A 20,134-nucleotide genomic window follows, 5' to 3' on the forward strand; every position below is an offset into this window, starting at 1 on the left:
GCTGCGCCCGGGAGCCTCCGCATGTCATGTCCCCGCTGCGCCGCTGGCTCCTCCTTACCTGGCAACCGTTGTGGCTTTTGGTTCAGGCAGCTCAGCCTCTGGAGTGGGCCCAGGGCCCTGTCCAGTTGACCTCGGACCCCCCAGGGCTGACGGAGCCCTGGTCTTCACACTCCTCTGACCTCCTGCCCGAATTGCCCCATGCACTCACACCCGTGGCAGAGCCGGGGGGCTTTAATTACTTGACTTCCTCCTCTCCAGACCACATGTTGGCCCTGCCTCATGAGGATTTGAGTGAGACTCTGGTTCCATACCTGGACTCGGATTCAGCCGGAGAGCTGTTGGCAGAGCCAGATGAGTTTGCTATTCTACACGAGGATCTGGATGACAACCTAACCCAGCATCAAAAACTCCCAGTAGCAGTTCCAGTGCTAGATTGGGATCAGAATCAAGCCTTGGTTCTGCCTCCTCGACACAAAAGTAAGACTAAAACTATAGATCAGCCTGAAAATCACCAATCATTTGAAATACTTGTTCCACCTCTAGGTAGTAAGAGCTCAAAACCAACGAAGTTTATTGTTTCACCTTCAAACCTGAAGAAAGATCTTGTTAAGCATCGACCACTTGCCAAAGTTGTTGTTGGAACTACAAGACAACTTGGAAAAAAAAATCAGGGTCTAGAAGAACTGCAGGATGATTATTTAGATTCCAGTATGGATGCCTTTTATCCTGAGGAGAGTCTACCTATGGATTTTCTGGGGAGCCCAGATCAACCTCCAGAGCCCCCTGAGGCTGAAATTTCTTCATCTCAGCAGGTGCACCACACTCGCCAACCGTTGCCCACTGAGCAGTTGGAATCTTTATCCCAAGAAGAGATGCCTGAGGAGGCTGAATCTTTTTCATCCCAGGAGGAGGCCCAGGCTCAGCATCTGGAGCCCACTGAAGAGGTAGAACCACCTCTACTTCAGCAGGAGGCTCTGTCTCAGTCTTCAGAGGCACCCAAGGAAGTGGAAACCTCAAGCCCTCAGGAGGCCCTAGCCCAGCCTTTGGAGACACCTAAGGAGACTGTAGCTCGACCAGTAGCGCATCATAAAGTTCAGCAGTCACACTTGCACAATGTCACTGTTAAACCTCTGGATCTGGTGCTTACCTTGACTCCAGAGGTCACTAAAGAGGTGGAACCTTCTCCAGTCCAGCAGGAGATCCTATCTCAGCCTCCAGAGCACTTTGAGGGGTTAGAACCTCTTCCAGCCCAACAGGAGGCCCCATCTGAGTTTCCAGAGCAACAATATGGGGTTGAAACTCCTCCAGTGCAGCCGGAGGATCTATCTCAGCCTGCAAAGCATCCTGAGACGGTTGCATCTCTACTCCATCAAGAGACCTCAACTCAAGCTCCAGGGTTCCCTACTGAGTATGTACTCCAACTTCCAATCAGCGATGAGGTAATAGTTCGACCTGGCATTCAACATCAGGTTCATTCACACCTGCACAGTGTTACATTTCAACCTCATGATTTGGGACTTACCATCACTCCTACGCTCACTAAGAAAACTAAATTTCCTGCAACTCAGCAGAAGCCTCCAGAGACCCTGGGGGAGGTTGAACTTTCAAGTGAGCAGGAGCAACCGGCTCAGCCTTCTGAGCTTACCGGGGAAGTTGAAACTTTTCCAAGCCAGCAGGAGACCACAGGCCAGGCCCCCGAGGAAGTGGAGCCTTCTTCAAGTGAACAGGAGGAACTAACTCAGCCTTCTGAGCCTACTGGGGAAGCTGAACCCTCTCTCACCCAGCAGGAGACCCTGACTCAGCTGTCAGACTCTTTTGGAGTAGCTGGATCTTCTCCAGTCCAGGAGGAAGATGCTGCTCCGTCTCCAGAGTCCCCTAATGAGGCTGAATCTTTTCCCACCCAGCAGGAGACCCTAGCTCTGTCTCCAGTGGAGACAGAATCTGCTGCAACCCTGGTGGAGCAACCTGGTCAACATTCAGGCATATCCAATATCACTGTCAAACCTGCAGATCTAGAGCTTACCATAACCACAGAACCCACTCCAGTGGCAGGACTTTCTCCAAGTCAGCAGATGCCTTTGGCTCAGTCCTCAGTGCCCCTTACTAATGCAGAATTTTCTGCATCCCTGCCAGAGGCCCCCACACTGCTTTCACAGTTGCCTGAGGAAGCTGAACCTTTGCCAGTTCAAGTGCCAGCTCCAGTCCCATCTCCAGAAGCTGTTACCCAAATTACACCTTCAGAACAACAGGAGACCCCAGCTCAGGATCCTCAGACCCATGAGATTGTACCTTCTCCACCCCAGCAGGAGGCCACAGCTCAGCATCCAGAGCTACCTAATGAAATTATAGTTATCTCTCCAGAACATCATGTGACAACAGTTTCTTCTCTAGGTCAGCTTCTGCAGCGGCCCAGCGCCACTATCAAACCTGTGGATCTTGCACTCACCATCACTCCAGCATTCACTAATAAGGTCAAAACGTCTCCACCCCAAAAGGAAACCTTAGCTCAGTCTACAGTGTCCCCTGGGCAGTTAAAACCTTTGTCAGTCCAGCAAGAGGTTTCAAATCAGCCACTGACTGCCTCTGAAAATGAACTTTTTGTGGCCCAGCATGAGCAACCAGCTCAGCCTCCAAAGGACACCGATGATGCTGCTACTCAATCTTTAGTAAAGAATGAGGTAACAGTCTCACCTCTGGGTCCAGTGTTGCCTCATATCACCGCAAAATCCGTGGATCTGGCGGTTGCCCTAACTCCAGGCCCCACTAAAGAGCTTGAACATTCTCCAGTGCAGCTGGAGAACTCTGCTCATACTCCAGATCCCCCTGGGGGGATCGAGCTTCCCTTAGCCCAGGGGGGACACCCAGCTCAGTCTCTGGTTCCCCAGGGGAGCTCAACTGTATCTCTCAAGCCCCCCAAGGAGGTGGTGTCTTCTCCCACACAGCAGGTGCTTCAGACTCAGACATCAGAATCCCCTGCAAAGATGGAACCACTTCCAGACCCTCAGGGGACCCTTCCTCAGCTTCTACGGCCCCCTCAGAATGTAGGATCTTCTCCAAACCAAGAGGAGTTCCCAGCCCCACCCCTTAATGAGACAGAACCTTCTGCAGCCCAGCAGGGTGCCCCATCTCAGCCTCCAGTGCCACCTACAGAGGTTGTAGCACAAACTCCAATGCTTTATGAGGTGACAGTTTCAACATCAGGACAGGATCAGACTCATCATTCAAACTTAACCAGTGCCACAGTCAAACCTTTGGCCCAGAAGCCTACCATAACTCCAGAACCTACACCCCTGGAGGCGACAATTCCTAATCCAGAGCAGGTTCAAGTTCAACATCCAACCTTGACTGAGGTCACAGTTCAACCTTTGGACCTTGAACTGACCATAAAGCCAGAGCCTACCAAGGAGGAAGAACCTTTTCCAACCATGCAGGAGCTACCACCTCAGCCTGTAAAGCCACCTAAGGAGGTTGTGGCTGATTCAACTCCAGGCCAGTATCAAGCTCAGAATCCAACACTGCCCAGCATCACAGTTCAGCCTCTTAACCCGGAGCCTACTGTAACTCCAGAGCCTACTGTAGAAGCTGAATCCTCGACAGCTCTTCGCCCCAAACCCCCTGAGGTGACGCTTCCAAATCCAGAGCAAGTTCAGTCTCAGTTGACAGAGTTCGCAGTTCAACCTTTGGACCTGGAACTTACCATAACTCCAGAATCCACAAATGAGGCTGAATCTTCTTCAGCCACGCAGGAGACCCCAGCTCAGCATCCAGTGCAGCAAGAGGTGACTGTTCCAATGCCAGCTCAGAGCCAACTGCCGCCCAGTGTTCAACCATCGGACCAGAGGCCTAACACAACTCCAGAACCTACGACAGAGGCTGAATATTCCACAGGCCTGCAGCAGACTGCAGCTATTCCACCATACCCCGAGTTAACACTGCCACATCCAAAGCCAGTTCAGTCTCAGCGCCCAGCTTTGAGTGAGGTCACCTTTCAATCTTTGGACCTGGAACTTACACTAACTCCGGAATCCACTGTGGAGGTCGAACCTTCTCCAACTGTGCAGCAGACCCAAGCTCAGCCTCCAAAACCCATTAAGGAAGTTGTAGCTCAGCCTCCATTGTATTCCGAGGTGACAGATCCAGCACTCGAGGCAGCGTCGCCCGCTGTCACCGCTTATCACGTGGACCTGGAGCTTACCGTAACTCCAGAACCTGCTACATCTGAACATTCTACTTCCCTGCCACAGACCACAGCGTCTCCTTCAGAACAGCCTGAGGGGACACTTGCCCATCCAAACCTGACTGAAGTCACGGTTCAACCTATGGACGTGGAAGTTAACGTTACCGCAGTGAATAATACAGAGACTGAACCTCCTCCAACCCTGCAGGAGACCCCAAGTAAGGATCAAAGTCAGCCTCCAACATCACCCAGCGTCACAACTCATCATGCAAACCTGGAGCTTACCGTAACCCCGGAACCTGCTATGGTGTCTGAATATTCTACCGCCCTGCAGCAGACCACGGCTCCCCCAGAGGGGACGCTTCCACCACCAAACCTGACTCAAGCCACAGTCCCAACTGTGGACCTGGGTGTTAGCATATCTCAGCAACCGAGGCCATCTGGGATGACATCTCAGGTGGTTCTTTTTCCTTTGACTCCATTTTCGGAACCCACAAGTCCCCCTGGTGTAAAACATATCCCAGGAAAGAAGCAACCAGTACAGAATGCCCCCACAGCCATCAACGTATGTAAGCTCTGTACCTGCAAAGACGAGACGCTGTCGTGTGTTGGTCTGAGTGCAAAGCAGAAGCTCCACAGAGTGCCTGAGCCAGGGCCCAACTCCTACAATGGCACCTTCACCATCTTGTAAGAATGGCCTTTCTTTATTTGTTTTCTGCATCCTGCCTAACATGGCAGCCCCTCTTCCAGGTTTTCCTGGGTCTTTCTCATCTCCCCTACCCATATTGACTGACTTGCTATTTTTAACCTTTCATTTGTCAACGATTCCTTATATTCATTCTCCTCCTTACTCTTGTTCCCTCTTCTCCAGTCTTTTACTTATAATCACCCCTATTCTTTTTCCTTCTCTATTTTTTACCCCATTATTTAATTCCTCAACATCTACTCTTCTCCCATCTTTGCTCCATCCTCTTTACAGCAACATGTCCCTCTCCCCACCTCATTGGTGGTGAAACAACAAATGGTTAAGAGTAGAGATTCCAGAGCTGAACTGCCTGGGTTTGAACCCACATCTGTAATTTGTTAGCTTTGTGACTCAATTTCCACATCTGTAAAGTGGGAATTATGATAGTCGTCATCTCATAGGATTGTTGTGAGATTTAGATGAGTTAATACATGTAAAGCTCTTATATCAGTGCCTAACATATATGGGCTTTCCTGGTGCCTCAAATGGTTAAGAATCTGCCTGCAATGTGGGATACCCAGGTTCGATCCCTGGGTCAGGAAGATCCTCTGGAGAAGGAAATTGCCATTTCCAGTATTCTTGCCTAGAGGATTCCATGGACAGAGGAGCCTGGCAGGTTCCATAGGGTCTCAAAGAGTCAGACCCAACTGAGCGACTTAACACACACAATACCTGTAAAACAAAATACATGTAAAATACATGTAAAACATCAGTGCCTAGCATAAATGTTAGTGTTAGCTATTATTATATTCAGTTCCTCAGTTATATCTAGAACTCATCTTTGTCCCCTGACTTTCTATGTATAACACCCATTTTGTGCCCAACACAGGGCTAAGTACTGTGGGAGCCACAAAAGTATGACATTGTCTACAGAACATGACAATGATAGGTGAGAAGAAAGGGGATGTGCTTTAAAAGGGAGATAATATGCAGTTAAGCATTAAAAGAGATGCAGATATCTGCTGTAGTTCACCAGAATCTGTAATCATTAGGGTGTGGAGGTCAGGGAAAGCTGCATGGATAAGTTAAAACTTCAGCTGGGACTAAAACATTGGCTGTGATTTGTTAGAGAGAAAACAGAGAGCACGGTCGAGGCAAATGTATGCCTGCGAGGATGATCAGGATTTCATAGATTAGTCTGGCTGTAAAAAGAAGTGGGTCGGTGGTGGTGGTTTAGTAGCTAAGTCATTTCTGACTCTTTGTGACCCCGTGGACTGTAGCCCACCAGGCACTGCCACCAATGGGATTTCCCAGGCAAGAATTCTGGAATGGATTGCTGTTTCCTTCTCCAAGGGATCTTCCTGACCCAGGGATCAAACCCACATCTGCATTGGCAAGTGAATTCCTTATCACTGAGCCACCAGGGAAGTCCAAAAGATTGGGTTAGAGAACAATGAAAGCTATGATTATGAAAAACCTTGGCTATCCTAATGGAGGTTTGAAAGCGATGATGTAAGACATGCGAAGCCACTGAAAGTTTTCAAGCAAGAAAAATGATTAAAACAAGAGAATTATTAAGACCAAATAAATGGTCTAGCAAAATCTAGGGGTAAAGTGAGAAAGGGCTGAATTAGAGTGGTTGTGAGAGGAGTAGAAAGAAAATCATGAGAGCATGACAAAGGCAAAATCAACTAGATGTAGTCATTGACTAGCACTGGGGGACTTGGGTATGTGGGAAAGAGAAAAATCGCATATGTTGATGGGGCTTCCCAGGTGGTGCTAGTGGTAAAGAACCCACCTGCCAAAGCAGGAGACATAAGAGACATGGGTTGATTCCCTGGGTTGGGAAGATCCCCTGGAGAAGGAAATGGCAACCCACTCCAATCTTCTTGCCTGGAGAATTCCATGGAGAGAGGAGCCTGGCAGGTTACAGTCCATGGAGTTGCAAAGAGTTGGACACAACTGAAGCGACTTAGCATGCATGCACGATGGGGAGAATGATGGTGGTATAACAAGTGGAAATATAGCAGTTGGAAGGAGAGCTAGTTTGAGGAAGATGAGTTCCGTTTTAAGCATTTAAGGTTTGATCCCTGGGTTGGGAAGATCACCCAGAAAAGGGAATGGCTACTCACTCCAGTATTCTTGCCTGGAGAATCTCATGAACAGAGGAGCCTGGTGGGTTTATAGTCCAGAGGGTCACAAAGAGATGGACTAAGCACACACATTGGGAAGCTGTGGGAATTAAAAATCTGTTTTTCTTCTGCATTTTAATATTCCCCATAAGGTGGCCATGGTTCTTTTACATATTCTCTTCATTCTTTTCCTGCCTATTCAAGGATATAACCTCTGTTTCTCCACAGAAATTTCCAAGGAAACTATATTTCTTACATTGATGAAAATATATGGAAGGCATACCGTTGGGCTGAGAAACTGTGAGTATATTCTCTCCAAATGTGAATACAAACTGCTAACTGTCTTATAAGAGTTTAGTATATATCCTTCCAGACTCTTTCGTATACATTTGAATACATATATATTTCCAGATAACCAAATAGGTTTGTTGTATGATTTTCTTATCTTTTTTACACAAATGAAACATCCTGCAACTTGACTCTTTCACTTCATGATGTCTTAGATTTCTTTCATTCCTAGTACATAGAGGGTTAACCCATTCAATTCAACTCCTGAATAATATTGCATAGTATAAATGTATCACAGTTTAATAATGCCCCTATTGAAGGATGTTTGTATGTCCAGTTTTCTTGTTGCATGCATTGCTGCAATGAATATCCTCATACAGGCACCTCTGTGAATCTGGTCAGGTATTTCTGTAGAATAGATATCTAGAAATGGGATTATTGGGGCAAAGACTATGTAGAAATAAATTGTTCAGTTCAGTCTCTCAGTCATGTCCGACTCTGTGACCCCATAAACCGCAGCACACCAGGCCTCCCTGTCCATCACCAACTCCCGGAGTTTACCCAAAATCATGTCCATTGAGTCGATGATGCCATCTAACCATCTCATCCTCTGTCATCCCTTTCTCCTTCTGCCCTCAATTTTCCCAACATCAGGGTCTTTTCAAATGAGTCAGCTCTTCGCATGAGGTGGCCAAAATATTGGAGTTTCAGCTTCAACGTCAGTCCTTCCAATGAACACCCAGGACTGATCTCCTTTAGGATGGACTGGTTGGATCTCCTTGCAGTCCAAGGGACGCCCAAGAGTCTTCTCCAACACCACAGTTCAAAAGGATCAATTCTTCTGTGCTCAGCTTTCTTTATAGTCCAAGTCTCACATCCATACATGACTACTGGAAAAACCATAGCCTTGACTAGACAGACCTTTGTTGGCAAAGTAATGTCTCTGCTTTTGAATATGCTGTCTAGGTTGGTCATAACTTTCCTTCCAAGGAGTAAGCATCTTTTAATTTCATGGCTGAAATCACCATCTGCAGTGATTTTGGAGCTCAAAAAAATAAAATCTGACACTGTTTCCACTGTTTCCCCATCTATTTCCCATGAAGTGATGGGACCAGATGCCATGATCTTAGTTATCTGAATGTTGAGCTTTAAGCCAACTTTTTCACTCTCCACTTTCACTTTCATCAAGAGGCTCTTTAGTTCCTCTTCACTTTCTGCCATAAGGGTGATGTCATCTGCATATCTGAGGTTATTGATATTTCTCCCAGCAATCTTGATTCCAGCTTGTGCTTCATCCATCCCAGCGTTTCTCATGATGTACTCTGCATGTAATTTAAATAAGCAGGATGACAATATACAGCCTTGACGTACTCCTTTTCCTATTTGGAACCAGTCTGTTGTTCCATGTCCAGTTCTAACTGTTGCTTCCTGACCTGCATACAGGTTTCTCAAGAGGCAGGTCAGGTGGTCTGGCATGCCCATCTCTTTCAGAATTTTCCACAGTTTATTGTGATCCACACAGTCAAAGGCTTTGGCATAGTCAATAAAGCAGAAATAGATGTTTTTCTGGAACTCTCTTGCTTTTTCCATGATCCAGCAGATGTTGGCAATTTGATCTCTGGTTCCTCTGGCTTGTCTAAATCTAGCTTGAACATCTGGAAGTCCATGGTTCACGTACTGTTGAAGCCCGGCTAGGAGAATTTTGAGCATTACTTTACTAGCGTGTGAGATGAGTGCAGTTGTGCGGTAGTTTGAGCATTCTTTGGCATTGCCTTTCTTTGGGATTGGAATGAAAACTGACCTTTTCCAGTCCTGTGGCCACTGCTGAGTTTTCCAAATTTGCTGGCATATTGAGTGCAGCACTTTCACAGCATCATCTTTCAGGATTTGAAATAGCTTAACTGGAATTTCATCACTTCCACTAGCTTTGTTAGTAGTGATGCTTCCTAAGGCCCACTTGACTTCACATTCCAGGATGTCTGGCTCTAGGTGAGTGTGAGTGATCACACCATCATGATTATCTTGGTCGTGAAGATCTTTTTTGTACAGTTCTGTGTATTCTTGCCACTTCTTCTTAATATCTTCTGCTTCTGTTAGGTCCATACCATTTCTGTCCTTTATTGAGCCCATCTTTGCCTGAAATGTTCCCTTGGTATCTCTAATTTTCTTGAAGAGATCTCTAGTCTTTCCATTCTGTTGTTTTCCTCTATTTCTTTGCGTTGATCGCTGAGGAATGCTTTCTTATCTCTCCTTGCTATTCTTTGGAACTCTGCATTCAGATGCCTTTATCTTTCCTTTTCTCCTTTGCTTTTCGCTTCTCTTCTTTTCACAGCTATTTGTAAGGCCTCCTCAGACAGCCATTTTGCTGTCATCTGCATATCTGTCATGATTTTTGCATTTCTTTTTCTGGGGATGATCTTGATCCCTGTCTCCTATACAATGTCACGAACCTCCGTCCATAGTTCATCAGGCACTCTGTCTATCAGATCTAGTCCCTTAAATCTATTTCTTACTGGCACTGTATAATCATAAGGGATTTGATTTAGGTCATACCTGAATGGTCTAGTGGTTTTTCCCACTTTTTTCAATTTCAGTCTGAATTTGGCAACAAGGAATTCATGATCCGAGCCACAGTCAGCTCCCTGTCTTGTTTTTGCTGACTGTATAGAGCTTCTCCATCTTTGGCTGCAAAGAATATAATCAATCTGATTTGGTGTTGACCATGTTCTACTCCAATCAACATGCCATGATGACATTCATTTCCCCCACATTCCTTCTACCATTGGATATTCTCCGCCCCGCCCCCCACTCTTTTTTTGGCTAATCTAATGGGTGAATCAAAGAGGTCTGATCTGAATTTGAATTTTTCTAATCATTTATGAATTTAAATGTCTGTATATGTTTACTGAACATTTGTCTTTCTAAATTGTCCTTAGTCCATTTTTCTGTTATTTTTTTATTGATTTGTAGAAAAAAATCTGCTTAGATACATAAGTGATTTTGGGAAAAAAACATTCAAAGTAATTAACTAGTATTTTTCATGACCGTTTGTGGTCATATCATTCATTCAACTTGAACAGACCAGTCATAAATGAATTTTGAATTAATAATAAAAGACATAACAGTCAATCTAAAAGTAGGGATTATGACCACCCTTAGAGACATGTTCCCTTAGTTTGACTATCTTATTGGTAAGGAAAAAATGCTAGAACCAGGCAATTTTTTTAAATTACAGATTTCATAACTTCAAAATGTAGTTTATATTTCCCATGATAGTATCTAACTTGGAGATTTTATTTCCGAAACTTGTAAGAAGAATGAAAGTCATGTGGCACAAGAAATAGATTAACATTCGTTTCCTCTGAGGAGTAGAAGGGAATGGTAGACTAAGGGACAGAGGTAAGAGAAAAAGTTTGGATTGTGTACTATATATCTTTGGGATTTTGAGCCAAATATGTAATATATATTTGTAATATATAGTCACAAAATATGTGAATATATATTACATATTTTGTGAAAAATAAATTTAAAATAAAAAGTTAACTGTTAAAAAGCCTGTGTTTGGGAAGTGATACAGTGTAACATGAATCTGGTAAAATTTGAAGATTTCTCAGCCAGCTTGAGGTTTATACCTTATAAGCAGAGGTTCCTAACTTGGTGTCAGTGGTTCCCCAGGGCAGAATTTTTTAATCTCCCTCCTGATCCCCCATGTATGTCTCTTTGGCGTATAATCTACAGAAGCTTATGTTCTTGGGATAATGTTTTTAAGTGTATAATACATCAAAATATATAGAAAAACAAAGGAAACCGACTATATTGCAACACTGACTAGTTTTCAGGATAGTTTAAAAATCAGTGATATAGTAATAAATATGCTTCTCTTAGCACATTAAATAACAAGATAGTGGTAGGCCAATAAATGTTATACCTCAGGGTAGTGGTGTGAATAAATGATATTTTGAGATATCTGCAATGTACATGTGATATGAAATGATCTGTGATTTCTACTGGGGACCAAGTTAACTACTACTGATCTACTGTGATTTGTTGCCTTTATTCATAATGGAAGGAAATGCTGATTTTACTGAGAGATTGTGAAAGTTGAGATGTAATTTTGTTTCCCATCCAAGTTTAGCCCTCTGAATTCAGTCTACTCTGTTCATAGACCTCTGCCCTAAAAGGATGGTCCACAAATGGAAATTGCACATATACTTTTACAAGTGTTCGAGGCAGTGCAGTTTTCTAGGGAAAAGGACATTGTTTTTATGAAATTCTCAATGGATTCTTCTCTCAAAAGATTTAGTCACAAATGTAGGGGAGAAGACATTTCTTTCCCTGTACTTAGCCTCATCAGTTCAGTTCAGTCCCTCAGTCATGTCCGACTCTTTGCGACCCCATGAATCACAGCACTCCAGGCCTCCCTGTCCATCACCAACTCCCAGAGTTCACTCAGACTCACGTCCATCAAGTCGGTGATGCCATCCAGCCATCTCATCCTCTGGCGTCCCCTTCTCCTCCTGCCCCCAATCCCTCCCAGCATCGGGGTCTTTTCCAATGAGTCAACTCTTCGCATCAGGTGGCCAAAGTACTGGAGTTTCAGCTTTAGCATCATTCCTTCCAAAGAAATCCCAGGGCTGATCTCCTTCAGAATGGACTGGTTGGATCTCCTTGCAGTCCAAGGGACCCTCAAGAGTCTTCTCCAACACCACAGTTCAAAAGCATCAATTCTTTGGCGCTCAGCCTTCTTCACAGTCCAACTCTCACATCCATACATGACCACAGGAGAAACCATAGCCTTGACTAGCCGGATCTTTGTTGGCAAAGTAATGTCTCTGCTTTTCAATGTGCTGTCTAGGTTAGTCATAACTTTCCTTCCAAGGAGTAAGCGTCTTTTAATTTCATGGCTGCAGTCACCATCTGCAGTGATTTTGGAGCCCCCAAAAATAAAATCCGACACTGTTTCCACTGTTTCCCCATCTATTTCCCATGAAGTGATGGGACCAGATGCCATGATCTTAGTTTTCTGAATGTTGAGCTTTAAGCCAACTTTTTCACTCTCCACTTTCACTTTCATCAAGAGGCTTTTTAGTTCCTCTTCACTTTTTGCCATAAGGGTGGTGTCATCTGCATATCTGAGGTTATTGATATTTCTCCCAGCAATCTTGATTCCAGCTTGTGTTTCTTCCAGTCCAGTGTTTCTCATGATGTACTCTGCATGTAAGTTAAATAAGCAGGATGACAATATACAGCCTTGACGTACTCCTTTTCCTATTTGGAACCAGTCTGTTGTTCCATGTCCAGTTCTAACTGTTGCTTCCTGACCTGCATACAGGTTTCTCAAGAGGCAGGTCAGGTGGTCTGGTATGCCCATCTCTTTCAGAATTTTCCACAGTTTATTGTGATCCACACAGTCAAAGGCTTTGGCACAGTCAATAAAGCAGAAATAGATGTTTTTCTGAAACTCTCTTGCTTTTTCGACGATCCATCGGATGTTGGCAATTTAATCTCTGGTTCCTTTGCCTTTTCTAAAACCAGCTTGAACATCAGGAAGTTCACGGGTCACGTATTCCTGAAGCCTGGCTTGGAGAATTTTGAGCATTACTTTACTAGCATGTGAGATGAGTGCAATTGTGCAGTAGTTTGAGCATTCTTGGCATTGCCTTTCTTTGGGATTAGAATGAAAACTGACCTTTTCCAGTCCTGTGGCCACTGCTGAGTTTTCCAAATTTGCTGACATATTGAGTGCAGCACTTTCACAGCATCATCTTTCAGGATTTGAAATAGCTTAACTGGAATTCCATCACCTCCGCTAGCTTTGTTTGTAGTGATGCTTTCTAAGGCCCACTTGACTTCACATTCCAGGATGTCTGGCTCTAGGTGAGTGATCACACCATCGTGATTATTTGGGTCGTGATGATCTTTTTTGTACAGTTCTGTGTATTCTTGCCACTTCTTCTTAATATCTTCTGCTTCTGTTAGGTCCATACCATTTCTGTCCTTTATTGAGCCCATCTTTGCATGAAATGTTCCCTTGGTATCTCTAATTTTATTGAAGAGATCTCTAGTCTTTCCCATTCTGTTGTTTTCCTCTATTTCTTTGCATTGATCGCTGAGGAAGGCTTTCTTATCTCTCCTTGCTATTCTTTGGAACTCTGCATTCAGATGCCTTTATCTTTCCTTTTCTCCTTTGCTTTTCGCTTCTCTTCTTTTCACAGCTATTTGTAAGGCCTCCCCAGACATCCATTTTGCTTTTTTGCATTTCTTTTCCATGGGGATGGTCTTGATCTCTGTCTCCTGTACAGTGTCACGAACCTCATTCCATAGTTCATCAGGCACTCTGTCTATCAGATCTAGTCCCTTAAATCTATTTCTTACTTGTACTGTATAATCATAAGGGATTTGATTTAGATAATACCTGAATGGTCTAGTGGTTTTCCCTACTTTCTTCAATTTAAGTCTGAATTTGGCAATGAGTTCATGATCTGAGCCACAGTCAGATCCTGGTCTTGTTTTTGTTGACTATATAGAGCTTCTCCATCTTTGGCTGCAAAGAATATAATCACTCTGATTTCGGTGTTGACCATCTGGTGATGTCCATGTGTACAGTCTTCTCTTGTGTTGTTGGAAGAGGGTGTTTGTTATGACCAGTGCATTTTCTTGGCAAAACTCTGTTAGTCTTTGCCCTGCTTCATTCCGTATTCTAAGGCCAAATTTGCCTGTTACTCCAGGTGTTTCTTGACTTCCTACTTTTGCATTCCAGTCCCCTATAATGAAAAGGACATCTTTTTTGAGTGTTAGTTCTAAAAGGTCTTGTAGGTCTTCATAGAACCATTCAACTTCAGCTTCTTCAGCATTACTGGTTGGGGCATAGACTTGTATTACTGTGATATTGAATGGTTTGCCTTGGAAACGAACAGAGATCATTCTGTCATTTTTGAGATTGCATCCAAGTACTGCTTTTTGGACTCTTTTGTTGATCATGATGGCTACTCCATTTCTTCTGAGGGATTCCTGCCCGCAGTAGTAGATATAATGGTCATCTGAGTTAAATTCACCCATTCCAGTCCATTTCAGTTTGCTGATTCCTAGAATGTCGACATTCACTCTTGCCATCTCTTGTTTGACTACTTCCAATTTGCCTTGATTCATGGACCTGACATTCCAGGTTCCTATGCAATATTGCTCTTGACAGCATCGGACCTTGCTTCTATCACCAGTCACATCCACAGCTGGGTATTGTTTTTGCTTTGGCTCCATCCCTTCATTCTTTCTGGAGTTATTACTCCACTGATCTCCAGTAGCATATTGGGCACCTACTGACCTGGGGAGTTTCTCTTTCAGTATCCTATCATTTTGCCTTTTCATACTGTTCATGGGGTTCTCAAGGCAAGAATACTGAAGTGGTTTGCCATTCCCTTCTCCAGTGGACCACATTCTGTCAGATCTCTCCACCATGACCCGCCCGTCTTGGGTTGCCCCACAGGCATGGCTTAGTTTCATTGAGTTAGAAAAGGCTGTGGTCCTAGTGTGATTAGATTGACTAGTTTTCTGTGAGTATGGTTTCAGTGTGTCTGCCTTCTGATGCCCTCTTGCAACATCTACCGTGTTACTTGGGTTTCTCTTACCTGGGGCGTGGGTTATCTCTTCACGGCTGCTCCAGCAAAGTGCAGCCGCTGCTCCTTCCCTTGCACGAGGGGTATCTCCTCACCACCTTTCTTCCTGACCTTCAACGTGGGATAGCTCCTCCTAGGCCCTCCTGCGCCCCGTGCAGCCACTGCTCCTTGGACGTGGGGTTGGTCCTCCCGGCCGCCGCCCCGGACCTCGGACGCGGGGTAGCTCCTCTCGGCTGCTGCCCCTGACCTCGGGTGTGCGGTAACTCCTCTTGGCCACCGCCCTTTGGGCATGGGGTCCTTCCGGCTTCTGCCCCTGGCCTCGGGCGTGGGGTAGCTCCTCTTGGCCGCAGCCGCCCGCGCTTAGTGCGCCATTCGGTCGCAGCTGCCCGCGCTTACCCTCATGAATGATGGTAAATGGATGATTTGATTTAAATGAAAATATCAAATAGTTGATAACCCGTCACTTTTTGAATTCATTCAATAAATATTTTTTTGAGTGTCTTCTATGTGCCAGGAACTGTTTTACATGCTGGGAGACAGGCCCCAAAACAAAAAAGACCAAGTATTCCAGTTCTTAGGGGGGGTTACAAATACATAAAAATAAGTAAGTATAATAAATAAATAGATATAATTTTAAGTTTAATGAATACGTTGGAGAGAAAGAAAGCAAAGTCGAGTAAATCACTTCTAGAATGGCCTACTATTTGCATTATACGTATAGCTGAGTCAAAGAAACACTGAGCCCTCTCAGTTTTCTAGAAGTTGCAGAACGGAGAGAAGGATAATTGTCTATAAATATAGAATCAAGAATGAATGTGAAACTTAGAAGATTGCCTTAGATAAGAACCCTGGTCAGAAGTAAAACATGGATGTTTCTTAAACATTACTTCATGCCTGGTTTTGATATTTTCATGATGTGAGAAAGTTTTCGATCTGGATTGATTCCCCATAGTTTTAAATTTCTTGCCTCAGAATGAATGTTTGGAGTTCTACAGATCAGTAGACTTTATTTCAGTTAGTTGCTTATTTGAAGCTCTTTTTGGGGGTACTTTTTGGTGACTGACACTCTCAATCTAAACTTTACTTCTAGGTTGCATTTATTACTGTTATTTTTTAAAATTTTAATATCCCGCCATCCAAACAAGTCCACAAAAAGAAACCCCATTAATTTAAAATACATATTCTTGGTTACTCTCTGTCCTCCCACAATATTCAAACTCCAACTAGTCTTCTATGGGCATCAGCCAATCAAAGAAGACAGTGCAGTGAAGAGTTGATCATCAGCCCCATCTCTTCACTGTCCTGATTGAGTCCTTGTCAGTGTTCAGACTTATAACTAGTACATACGAGTTTCACTTCTGTCTCAACCTTTTTCATATATCATTATTTCCTGTGACTTTTGTAAATCACCTATGGTGTACACAGTTTTTTTACATGATGCGGGGAGGTAGAGGTCTTTCCAACTTTCAAAGTTACAAAAAGGGTTACTATAAATGTCGTTGGACATATTGATTTGAGCTTCCCAGGTGGAGCTAGTAGTAAAGAACCTGCCTACCAATGCAGGAGACATAAGAGATGCAGGTTTGATCCCTGGATTGGGAAGATCCCCTGGAGGAGGAAATGGCAACTCACTCCAGTATTCTTGCCTGGGAAATCCCATGGATAGAGGAACCTGGCAGGCTACAGTAAGTGGAGTTGCTTCTGTCTTGAACTTTTTCATATATCATTATTTCCTGTGACTTTTGTATATCACCTATGGTGTACTCAGTTTTGTTATGTGATGTGGGGAGGTAGAGTTCTTTCCAACTTTTGAAGTTATGGAAAGGGTTACTATAAACGTCATTGGACATACTGATTTTTTTTTTCTTTTCAAATCATTTCCATGGAAATATGAAACCACTACTTAACCGAGGTGAGGAAAGAGTCAGTCTTAGCACCATCTGTTGACCATTCCCCCTTCACCTGTCCATCACTGCTGTTCTTTCTAACATGGTGAATTTCAAATTGAGGTCAGGATCTTTGAAGCATTTTCAGGACTCCGAGAGTTCTTTGTGGAAATTCTGTGGGAATAAAGTCTTCTGTGTTTTTGTTTTAGTGATCCTTTGTACATGCCTTTGAAAATGTATATGCCTGTATTCTATATAATATGAAGCATCTTATAACTGAGTTACAGAGTTTCCAGGTAGTAATACTTTAATTCTCATAAGCTATGAGTAAAGAATTAATTTATGAGATGGAATCAAGCTATGAGGTGGAATTAATATAAATATGTGACCAAGATACACTGTGAGTGAAAAACAATGTTTTAAATGCAGAACTCAGTGAAAATATTCACAAGGCAACATAACGTGTGCTCAGATCCCCAAGACTCCTGAAGAATGTACCACTGTTAATATTGCAAGGAAGGGGATTCTTGCAGGCAAGAGAAACTGACCTCTGATATCTTTATAGAGTTTCTTCTTTACTAAAGTCAGAGAGAAAGCTGTGATTGGAAAGGTCTGCCCAGGGACTCCTCAGATGCTGACAGGATTCTTTTCTGACATGAGTGGTATCACACAGGGATTTGTTTCATAATTATTAAACTGAACAATTGTATATATTTTATGCATATTTTTTAAATATGCAAATAATTTTCAAAAAAGTTTTCCTAGAGGAAAAAAATCAAATGGCTTCATTTGCAGCCCTGATACAGTTCTGTGTGGAACTTCCCAATAAGGTTTGGGAAAAGAGAAGAGGGAAGGACACCTCTGCAATGTTGGTGCTGCCCAGAGTTGGATTCTAAGAGAAATCCTGTGATCTAGGGAGTAGGCATTAACTGAATGATCTGTATGATTTGGTGGGAAGAGTGGATGGAGTGTGTGTGTATGTGTGTGTGTGTGTGATGGAGAGAGATGGACACAGCAAAGAATGTGAGGAGAAAGGTTTAAATGAAAACAGAGCAGAAATTGCCACCCCTAAATTAAATAAAAATTAGGGTGTTTAGATGGCACCATTACTTAGCTTCCTCCGCTTACAGGAGTACTATGTAGTAAATGGTTATAGTTATTTTGCATTTTGATTAAGAAATAACCTTTTCATTTTTCAGAATTCTCAGTGAAAATTCGTTGACTGAATTACACAAGGACTCATTTGAAGGCTTGCTATCCCTCCAATATTTGTAAGTTAATTAGTGAATCATATTTATTTATGAGATCTTCTCTATAAAATAACTATGGGGTTCAAATTAGATAATCTCTTCAATTTCTTCCACCCATACAATTCTACAATTTTGTAAGTCTGTGTAGGGCCCAAGCCCATCTCTACCATTAAATACCTCCTAATCATTTTTTAATTTAATTATGTAGACAAGATATAGATAGGAAAATACCCTTTAGTTGTAGAGGAAAAGTGGTAATGGGATCTGAGCAATTATAGACTCCCATGTCTATAACATTATATATAAATGTTCATATACTATCTGCTTATATTTTGTTCATGACTCAAATCTGACCCATGGTCCATTTTTATACAGCCCATAAGTTTAAAATGATTTTTAAAGGGTTGTAAATGAAAAAAAAAAAGAGAGAAAGAAAGAAATATATGTGACAGAGACTATGTCGCCTGCAAAGCCTAAGATATTTACTCCCTGGCCTTTTTGGAAAAGGTTGAAAAATTTGTTTTAGTAAAATGAGAGAAATTAAAGTTAACTTCAAATTGTCACCCACGGGAAAGAAAATATAGAGCACTTACATGAGTGTGAATGCCATTAACTCATAATTTTGATAATTTAATCTAAGCTAAAACTGGATCAGTTCAGTTCAGTCGCTCAGTCGTGTCCGACTCTTGGCGACCCTATGAATCGCAGCACGCCAGGCCTCCCTGTCCATCACCAATTCCCAGAGTTCACTCAGACTCACATCCATCAAGTCGGTGATGCCATCCAGCCATCTCATCCTCTGGCGTCCCCTTCTCCTCCTGCCCCCAGTCCCTCTCAGCATCAGGGTCTTTTCCAATGAGTCAACTCTTCGCATCAGGTGGCCAAAGTACTGGAGTTTCAGCTTTAGCATCATTCCTTCCAAAGAACACCCAGGACTCATCTCCTTTAGAATGGACTGGTTGGATCTCCTTGCAGTCCAAGAGACTCTCAAGAGTCTTCTCCAACACCATAGTTCAAAAGCATCAATTCTTTGGCCCTCAGCTTTCTTTAGAGTCCAACTCTCACATCCATACATGACCACTGGAAAAACATAGCCTTGACTAAATGGACCTTTGCTGGCAAAGTAATGTCTTTGCTTTTGAATATGCTATCTAAGCTGGTCAAAACTTTCCTTCCAAGGAGTAAGTGTCTTATAATTTCATGGCTGCAGTCACCATCTGCAGTGATTTTGGAGCCCCCAAAAATAAAATCCGACACTGTTTCCACTGTTTCCCCATCTATTTCCCATGAAGTGATGGGACCAGATGCCATGATCTTAGTTTTCTGAATGTTGAGCTTTAAGCCAACTTTTTCACTCTCCTCTTTCAATTTCATCTAGAGGCTTTTTAGTTCCTCTTCACTTTGTGCCATAAAGGTGGTGTCATCTGCATATCTGAGGTCATTGATATTTCTCCCGGAAATCTTGATTCCAGCTTGTGCTTCTTCCAGTCCAGCGTTCCTCATGATGTACTCTGCATATAAGTTAAATAAGCAGGGTGACAATATACAGCCTTGACGTACTCCTTTTCCTATTTGGAACCAGTCTGTTGTTCCATGTCCAGTTCTAACTGTTGCTTCCTGACCTGCATATAGGTTTCTCAAGAGGCAGGTCAGGTGGTCTGGTATGCCCATCTCTTTCAGAATTTTCCACAGTTTATTGTGATCCACACAGTCAAAGGCTTTGGCATAGTCAATAAAGCAGAAATAGATGTTTTTCTGGAACTCTCTTGCTTTTTCCATGATCCAGCGGATGTTGGCAATTTGATCTCTGGTTCCTTTGCTTTTTCTAAAACCAGCTTGAACATCTGGAAGTCCATGGTTCACGTATTCCTGAAGCCTGGCTTGGAGAATTTTGAGCATTACTTTACTAGCATGTGAGATGAGTGCAATTGTGTGGTAGTTTGAGCATTCTTGGCATTGCCTTTCTTTGGGATTGGAGTGAAAACTGACCTTTTCCAGTCCTGTGGCCACTGCTGAGTTTTCCAAATTTGCTGGCATATTGAGTGCAGCACTTTCACAGCATCATCTTTCAGGATTTGAAATAGCTTAACTGGAATTCCGTCC

At 43.3% G+C, this 20,134-nt stretch overlaps 2 protein-coding genes across 4 annotated transcripts in view; both read left to right on the forward strand.

The window, feature by feature from the left end:
* The first annotated feature begins 26 nt into the window (after positions 1-26).
* Positions 27-2,667, forward strand: LOC129650797 (leucine-rich repeat-containing protein 37B-like). The gene is made up of 2 exons (XM_055579603.1): positions 27-1,231; positions 2,610-2,667. Exons 1-2 carry the CDS (start codon positions 27-29, stop codon positions 2,665-2,667), a joined length of 1,263 nt encoding a protein of 420 aa, XP_055435578.1.
* Positions 2,661-20,134, forward strand: part of LOC129648879 (leucine-rich repeat-containing protein 37A-like) — a 50,407-nt gene continuing 32,933 nt past the window's right edge. For 2 of the 3 annotated variants that reach the window (XM_055575642.1, XM_055575640.1), the window contains exons 1-3: positions 2,661-4,864; positions 7,223-7,294; positions 17,981-18,052. In XM_055575642.1, coding sequence (XP_055431617.1) covers positions 2,982-4,864; positions 7,223-7,294; positions 17,981-18,052 — 2,027 coding nt within the window. In that variant the 5' untranslated portion in view covers positions 2,661-2,981. The remainder of the gene's footprint in view (positions 4,865-7,222; positions 7,295-17,980; positions 18,053-20,134) is intronic. The other variant, XM_055575641.1, reaches the window with a different exon arrangement.

The sequence above is a fragment of the Bubalus kerabau genome, chromosome 4, assembly GCF_029407905.1.
Source record: "Bubalus kerabau isolate K-KA32 ecotype Philippines breed swamp buffalo chromosome 4, PCC_UOA_SB_1v2, whole genome shotgun sequence".
Lineage (NCBI taxonomy): Eukaryota > Metazoa > Chordata > Mammalia > Artiodactyla > Bovidae > Bubalus > Bubalus kerabau.